The 8232-nt window shown below is 38.8% G+C and overlaps 1 protein-coding gene across 1 annotated transcript; it reads left to right on the plus strand.

Annotated features, from left to right (window-relative positions):
• Positions 1-6491: 6491 nt before the first annotated feature.
• Positions 6492-7439, plus strand: LOC138161692 (olfactory receptor 56A3-like). Its single transcript, XM_069088537.1, has one exon. The coding sequence runs from the start codon at positions 6492-6494 to the stop codon at positions 7437-7439; it is 948 nt and encodes a 315-aa protein (XP_068944638.1).
• The last annotated feature ends 793 nt before the right edge of the window (positions 7440-8232 follow it).

The following is an 8232-nucleotide window of genomic DNA, read 5'->3' on the forward strand; positions in this document are numbered from 1 at the left end:
AACTATTCTAATCATAAAAATAGGTTTTGCATCTATTAGATGTATCAAGCATTTTCATCACAACGACTTCTAAAAATAAATCCTACAGAGGAGGAAATTGATGCCCAAGACCACATTTCAGTGCTACAAGTGGGACCTTAACTCAGGACTTCTGACTTCAAGGACTCCTTTGACTACATCAATCTCCCTCTCTCTTACAGAAATGTGCAAATGTATATTGCCCACATACGATGTGAAAGATGGTCCCACTGGGTCTGCTGGAGTCAGAAAGAACACTTACTCTGAATTACTATGTTCAGTTTTAGAAACAACTGAGATGGGACATTGGAGGAACTGGAAAGGTTGTTCTCCAGTAAAGAGGAGTCTGATGAAGAAGAGAAATGAGAGTTTTAAAATATTTGAAGAACCATCATGTAGAAGAAGGGTTATGCTTGTTCTACATAGTTCCAAAGTGCAGAATAAGACCAAATAGTAGAAACTTTATGTAGCCAAATTCTGGCTCAAAAAGAGTAAGAAATTTCTATCATTGTTGTCCTGCAAAGGAATGGGCTACCTCATGAAGTAGTGAGATTCTTTCACACTAAAAGTATTTATTGTTGCTGTTCTCTTTTACAGTTCTGTCCAGCTCTCCATTACTCTGTTTGGGGTTTTCTTGGCAAAGATACTGGAGTGGTTTGCCATTTCCTACTCCAACTCATTTTACAAATGAAGAGATGGATGCAAACAGGGTTAAGTAACTTTCCCAATCATACTAGCTATTAATATTTAAACTCAGGTCCTCCCAACTTTAAGGCTAGCACTTTATCCACTGTGCCACCTAGCTGCCCAGAAGTATTTAAGCAGAAGTCAAATATTTGCCTGGGATTCTGTAGAGGGGATTTCTACAATTACGGGGATTAGATCTGTTAAATGTGTTAAGCTGTTTGGTTCTCTCAATTCTGAGACTCAGTGTTTCTATAATGCAGAGTAGAGATGTTATCCAGTTTTAAGACCAGTTTTCTACTTCAGCCTCCTAAGTTCTAGCAATTTAATGAGGTAGGAAGAATCCTGAGAAAACCAGGCTTGCTCATGTTCTAGAACCAAAAAAATGTAGTCATAGGGGCTTAATTGTGTCTCCATCAGTTCTTCAGACACCCTAATCAAAATGAAGAGGAATAGAAATGAAAGAAAGTAAACTAATAATTAATAATAATAATAGAAACATTTCTGTAGGGCTTTAGGGTTTACAAAAGTTCCATGCTCACAAAAAATAATAAAAGCAAAAAAACAGAGCTCGATGTCATATTAGTTTCTAAATTATCATTTTACTGATGAAGAAGCTGAATTTCAGAAAGTTAAGTAATTTGCTCAAAATTACATAGCTAGTAAGTGTCAGGGCACAGATTCAAATCCTGTTCTTCGTATTCTAATTCCAGTGCTAGGAAGGGAAAGAGAAAGAGGAAGAAAAGAGGCAGGAAAGTACAGTAGGTTGTTATTTCCTTGGAGCATTACCAGAAATTATGGGTATAACTCAGAGCTTTCATCTTTTTTTGTCTTAGTTCCTGAAGAAGTCTTCATCTTCTTTTTAGTTTCACTCACTTAACTCCATTTGTCACAGTTTTTAATCTGTAAAATGTGTTGGAGGAGAAAATGGCAAACCATTCCAGTATCTTTGCCAAGGAAACCCTGATAGGGATCACAAAGTCCAACACTACTAAAAATAACTAAACAAGGTCATGCTATCATTCTTACTTGCAGGCAGCTAGGTGACACAGTTGTTGGAGTGCCAGGTCTGGAATCAGGAAGATTCATATTCCTGAGTTCAAATCTGACATCAGCCACTTACTAATTGTGTGACCCTGGGCAAGTCACTTACCCATGTTTATCTCAGTTTCTTCATATGGAAGCTGAGTTGGAGAAAGAAATGGTTAAGCATTCTAGATCTTTGCCAAGAAAACCCCAAATGGAATGTAAAAAAAGTTGAACACAACTGAACAACAACAAAAGAACAAAGATTTAGTTTCATTTCAAAGTATTTCATGAAGTGGGTTTATGGGTGTCTTTGTTGAAAGACAAGAGGGCTGTGAATGGAAAATTCAATTTTTTAAAAAAGCTTGAGTTAGTTTAATTTCTGAGTTTAATAAACTTGTACATGTATTTCCCTGTAGTTCCTGTAAAAGTCCACTAGGTCAGGTTCACCACAAATACACTTAAAGTGAGAGAAGTATTGAATTGGCTTGTGGCACACCATTACCAGCATGGTCTTAAGATTCATCTACCTGGTCCTTTTTATTGTTTTCTTCTGCGTTAGGTTCATTGTAAAAGACAGTGAATGGCTCAGTTCAAGTTTTTTTTTTAAGCAATTGGCGCTTTTTTAAAAACAATTGGGGTTAAGTAACTTGCTCAAGGTTACACGGCCAGTTATTTTTGTATGGTGCCAAGTATCTGAGGCTGGAACTGATCCCTGGTCTCCCGACTCCAGGGCCAACGCTCTTACTCACTGCACCACCTGGCCGCCCTGTCAGTTCAAGTTCTTGAATTCAGACTTTCTTATTCCCTGCAGCAGACAATGACTGCAGAGTATTGCAGAGGGTACCTAATTCATTTCCCTTTTTTCTCTCTAGAGCCCAAGATTTGTCTGACTCATTATCAGCTGGATCATAATAACACAGAATTTGAAGACTGGGAAGTATCCTGAGACATTATTGAATCCTTTTTCCTTTCTTGGGTAAGATTTGATTAACATCAGTTTCATAAGGGTTTCTTAAGGATCATGTAACACACTAGGCTCGAGGGGGATATAAAGACAAAATTGAATCTCTGCTCTTGAGAAACCTGCATCTTATGAGAAGGAAATTTAGGAAGGACATGGTAAATGTTTTTGCAATATTAAAAGTATTCTTCTCAAGAAGGGGGCCTAACCTTATTCTGCTTGACAACAGAAGGAAAAACTAGGCACAATGAGTAAGTTACAGAGAAGCTGGTTTCATATTAAAGGAAGGAGAAACTTCCTAAAAATTGGAAGAGAGCAAAGGGTTTCCAATTGTTGGTCAAGCAGGTAATAAGCTACCATTTGCCAGAGATGTAGAGAAAATTCCTAGGATTTTAGAATTTTTGAGCTTAAGGGACTTTAGAGGAGTATATTTTTTTCTTATTTTCCAGGTAAGAAAATTGAGATCCAGAAAAATAAAATTGCTTCCTCAAGGTCACATAGTGACAGAGTCAGGATTTGACATAAAATTCTCTTACTTCAAATGAATCATGTTTTATACATATAGCACTCTCCCAATTTTTGCTTTCCCCTTTTCCATAAGGAAGTCAAGAAGCATTTATTAAGTGCCTAATATGTATGAGGCATATACTATGTGTTAAATCCCAATCCACACTATCTGCAAAGTCAAATGAGTATCAGAATTGGACTAAATGACCTCAGACGTCCCCCTCAAACCCTGATATCCTGTCACATTGTATTGTTTAAAAACCAGCCCCAATGAATAAAAATCTTACTTGAGAAAATAACCAGAGCTTTGTTCATTTCTGGGGGATAACACCTTATTAGTCTTACACAAAGACAGGATTAAGAATTGCCTGGTTAACTCAAAAGGACAGAAGTGACTATATAAGGAAGGGAGCTGTCTGTTATGAATTGGGGCCACAGGACACAAGGACTAAACTCACTATATTGCATCCAAGTGAACAAATTCCATGGAAAAGGCAACACTGTCTTCACCTGGCATGCCATTTCCAGAAAATCATAATGAATCAAACTATTCAGGAAGGTATGCCACAAGATACATTATCTTAAGGACTTTAGGGGCAAGTAGTTTGGGACTATGTACATTTATTTCACATGCACTTCCCAGAATATTCTGGTGTCATTTTCTGTTTGGCTTATTTTCTTTGTAACTGTTTTCTGTGTTCTAGAGCGTGGAGACACAGGTAGTGGAAGGGAAAAAAGGCTGAGAAGAAACAAAACCAGAAGAGGTTCTTATTTGGGGAGCAAAAGAGAGCAGTAGATAATTAGGGGTGGGGCTGGTGAATCTAAGGAATCATGCCCACAGAGGGCCCTGGAAGGCTTAGGAGGTTCCCTGCCTTCATCTGAGGTATGGGAAAAGTTTAAGAAGCAGGAGAAATTAAGGTCCTGGTAACATATGAAAAGGTTCACTGACCAGGGCAATGAGGGAGAAAATCAGCAAGCCAGATCCAAGTCAGGTGTATCTTTAATAGAATCTAGGAAGATACCACTATGCAAAAGGATGGAAATTCTTTTCTTTGGTCACAAGTTCCTGTTCTATTTATCTAAGTTCCAATATTCTTCCTTCACATCTTATTCACCCATAGCAATCATGGTACTATGATGAAAATAGCAGTACGCTGAAAGCCAGGGGACCTATGTTATAGCCTCTACCTTATTAATACCTAGTTGTTTGACTTTGAGCAAATCCTTAAACTACCCTGGACCTCAGTGCCTTTATTCATAAAGTAAAAGTGTTAAACTAAAATATTTCTGAGGTCTCTTCATTTCCAACATTTGTTTGGCCTTTAATTCCTCAATTCTTCCCCAGTTCACCCAATCTTTCAGTCCTAATCTGGACTCTCTGCCCTTTCCCCCTGGGTTAGCCTTGATTAAGTGATGAGGAAAAATTTTGAAAGTAGCAAAAGATGAAAACTTTGGAATCATAGGAAAAGGACCTCTGAATCAGATCCAGAAAAAGATGAATCCTACAGGAATCCAAATTCCCAGGACTGTAACACCAAAGGCCCAACACAAAAGGGAAGGAAATTTAATAATCAATCTCTTGCCTCTTAATCTTTTCAGAATTACTGCCCTGACAATTTTTTATCTTGGCTAGTTGATACAACACAATATAATTTTTCTTATATCCCAAGGAGATGTGATTTTAGGAAATGACAAATTATTGATAACCAAGTATACTACAAATTCATGCTACTTATCTAACATTGACTGAGACCTCAATTCTACCATTCCAGAGTAATCTTTTCATTCCTATTGTTTTTGGTCTCTATAACACAGCAAAAATATTATTCCAAATGCCCTTTTAGTTCCGTATATCCCAAACCCAAGCTCTTCCCAACACTTACCCACAGTAGATGTCCTTGCCTCCAAATTTGATGAGAAGATTGACACTATACAATATGAATTCCACCATCTCACTTCCCACACACCTCTCAATATTCTCACTCATCCTCTTCAACTTCTCAAGGTCAGAGTAGGGGTGGATCTCTTTACAAAGGCTAACTATCCCCACATTTATATTTGTTGAAATGTTTTTTATTCATGTTTCCTCCATTGACTTTACACCATCCATCACCTCCCTTCATACAATTTCAATCCCTTTCCTGTTTTCTTTGGATCAGTCTTCCCACATTCTAAGGACTCTCCTCCTTAAAGCAAAATAAAACAAAATATCTTCCTTAACCTCACAACCCTGTTAAGGTATTATTTTATCTTTTCCATCTCAACCTATAGCCAAATTTTTAACACAAGAACACTCTACATTTGCTACCTCTATTTCCTCACCTCACTCATTCTTCATATTTTAATATCTAGTGTGTCCCCACCATTCTTTTGAAACTCATCTTTTATGTATCAACGAAGGATGAACATATCCCATGACCCTTTTTTTCCTCTTCTCTTCTATGATGAATCTTCTACACTTGCCACTGTTGACTATCATTTTCTTCTTGTTATCTTTTTATTTTCTCAACTTCCAAAACATTCATTTTTCTTCTATTTTTTTTCTGACCATTACTGTCCCTGTTTATCATCTCCAATCTCCTCCCATCACTTAAACATGGGTGTGCTCTAGTCTTGATCCTTCCTGATCTTTCTCTTTACTCTCCCTAAGTGATCACATTCACTTAACTGGCATCAACCATTACCCTTATGCAAATGGTTCCCAAATCTATGTTCACTCAGAATTCTCTTGCGTGTCCACATTCAGTACTCTGAACTTCTTGATAGATATTTCCAAGTGAAGTCCTACCAGCTCCCCATATTCAGCATGTCCTAAGTTGAAAGCACCTTCTTTCTCCTGAAACCTGGTTCTTTAATTCCTAATAGTAGCAGTGAAGGGAAGAAGAGAAAAAGTAAAAGCTACATAGGCTAATATGGCCAAGTAAAATTTTTTTAAGTTATTGTTTTTTTATGGGAAAAAGAGAGAGGAGAGAGAAGAGGAGAGGGAGAGGGAAAGGGGGAGAGAGAGAGAGAGAGAGAGAGAGAGAGAGAGAGAGAGAGAGAGAGAGAAGATGACAAAGTCATAGAGAAGATGGGATTATATGGTTTAAGTGAAGGGATATAGAGTAAGTTTTGAATCTAAGAAAAATCATCTTTTCCTCTGAGATTAAATTAAACTAGAGGATGAATGAGGACAATGAGAGGAGTAGAAGAAAGTATAGGGGGCTCTCTATTCCACTAAAATATTGTGTTTTCCCATTTTAGACTCAAATGCTAAGATCCAGGGGAAATTTACATTGTCAAAATGTATGCCATGGCACTGACCAACAATAATTCCTCCATGACTGAGGTCTCTGAGTTCCTCCTGAACTGCTTTGTCAGATTTCCACACTTACAACGCTGGTTCTCACTACCCCTAAGTCTGCTCTTCCTCCTTGCCATGGGGGCAAATGCCATACTGCTGACCACAATCTGGCTGGAGTCATCTCTGCATGAGCCTATGTACTATTTACTAAGCCTGCTCTCCCTGCTGGACATTGTGCTCTGCCTCACTGTTATCCCTAAAGTGTTGCTTATATTCTGGTTTGACCTAAGATCCATCAGCTTTTCTGCTTGCTTTCTCCAGATGTATGTCATGAACTGCTTCCTGGCCATGGAGTCTTGCACCTTCCTGGTCATGGCATATGACCGATATGTGGCCATCTGCCACCCGCTGCGCTACTCATCCATTATCACTGATAAATTTGTTGCCAAGGCTGCCATTTTCATAGTGGCCCGGAATGCCCTCGTCACTGTTCTTGTCCCTATCCTCTCAGCTAGACTGCACTACTGCCACTCCAATGTCATTGATAATTGTATCTGTGCCAACTTATCTGTATCCAAGCTTTCTTCTGATGATATTACAGTGAACCGCCTGCTTCAGTTTGCTGGGGGATGGACACTGCTAGGTTCTGACCTCGTCCTCATCTTCCTCTCCTACTCCTTCATTCTTCGAGCTGTGCTGAGGCTTAAGGCAAAGGGGGCTGCAGCCAAAGCCATGAGCACCTGTGGCTCCCACTTCATCCTCATCCTCTTCTTCAGCACCATCCTGCTGGTCTTTGTTCTCACTCATGTGGCCAAGAAGATGGTCTCTCCTGATGTACCCATCCTGCTCAATGTCCTGCATCATGTCATCCCTGCAGCTCTCAATCCCATTGTCTATGGAGTCCGGACCGAGGAGATCAAGCAAGGCATTCTGAAGTTACTGAGGAAGGGTCTGTGAAGGAGGAATGAGGGAGGATTTCTTGTGTTCTTGTGGTATTATGGCTCAAGGATCAGCAATAGGGAAAGGACTTCAAAGATGAAAATCCCAATCCCAGGCCTTGCCCAAGATAGAATATGTTTGGCCACCATTATCTGGCCAATGGTCTTTCCAATAGTTCCTTTAGCCTTTCCTCCTTACTCTTTTTCATCCCTTTGAGCAAATATAGTCTTTACAAAGACTTGGGTCCTTTATAGGTGCAATAAGAATTCATTCTTGGATTAGCATTTCTTTGCCTTTCACTTTAGTGAAATGTTACCTTATTGTTCCTAGGATAAGTGGAATAAGGTTAAATGAAGGGAATGAATGTTGTCAAAGCATAATGGACATAGCACCCTTAAATGTTGTGAAATGGGAAAAGGATAGAAAGGAATTTCAAGTCGGCAATATGAAAATTGGATTCTGTAATTAATGCTTTGTACTTACTTGCTTAATATGCTTACTGTATATTTTTGTCTGTAAATCATCTCTCCATATATTGCCCTGTGTTCTGCTCATGGATTTAAACTATGAAAAAGCACAGTTCATTCCTAATTCTTCCATTTGTATCAAGATAGCCCAGAGGAAGGACTCAGTGAAGTTCAGTCAAGACTTGGTTTCCACATTCTCCATTCCATGTAAATTTTCCATCGTACTTGTACTGATATACAAAAGAGTATAGGAATGGAAACCATGTGACTGATTAGGCAAAAGAGCACAAGACCTCCAAAGAAGACAAAAGGGAAAGGAAAGTGGAGGTTAGACATCAACATAA

The sequence above is a fragment of the Petaurus breviceps genome, unplaced genomic scaffold, assembly GCF_028583685.1.
Source record: "Petaurus breviceps papuanus isolate PSGF00001 unplaced genomic scaffold, PetGlider_PUasm1.0 101421, whole genome shotgun sequence".
In the NCBI taxonomy this organism is placed as follows: domain Eukaryota; kingdom Metazoa; phylum Chordata; class Mammalia; order Diprotodontia; family Petauridae; genus Petaurus; species Petaurus breviceps.

Bases quoted from the DNA above. Each gene is read 5' to 3' on its own strand.
- LOC138161692 (XM_069088537.1), top strand. From the start codon at position 6,492: ATGGCACTGACCAACAATAATTCCTCCATGACTGAGGTCTCTGAGTTC.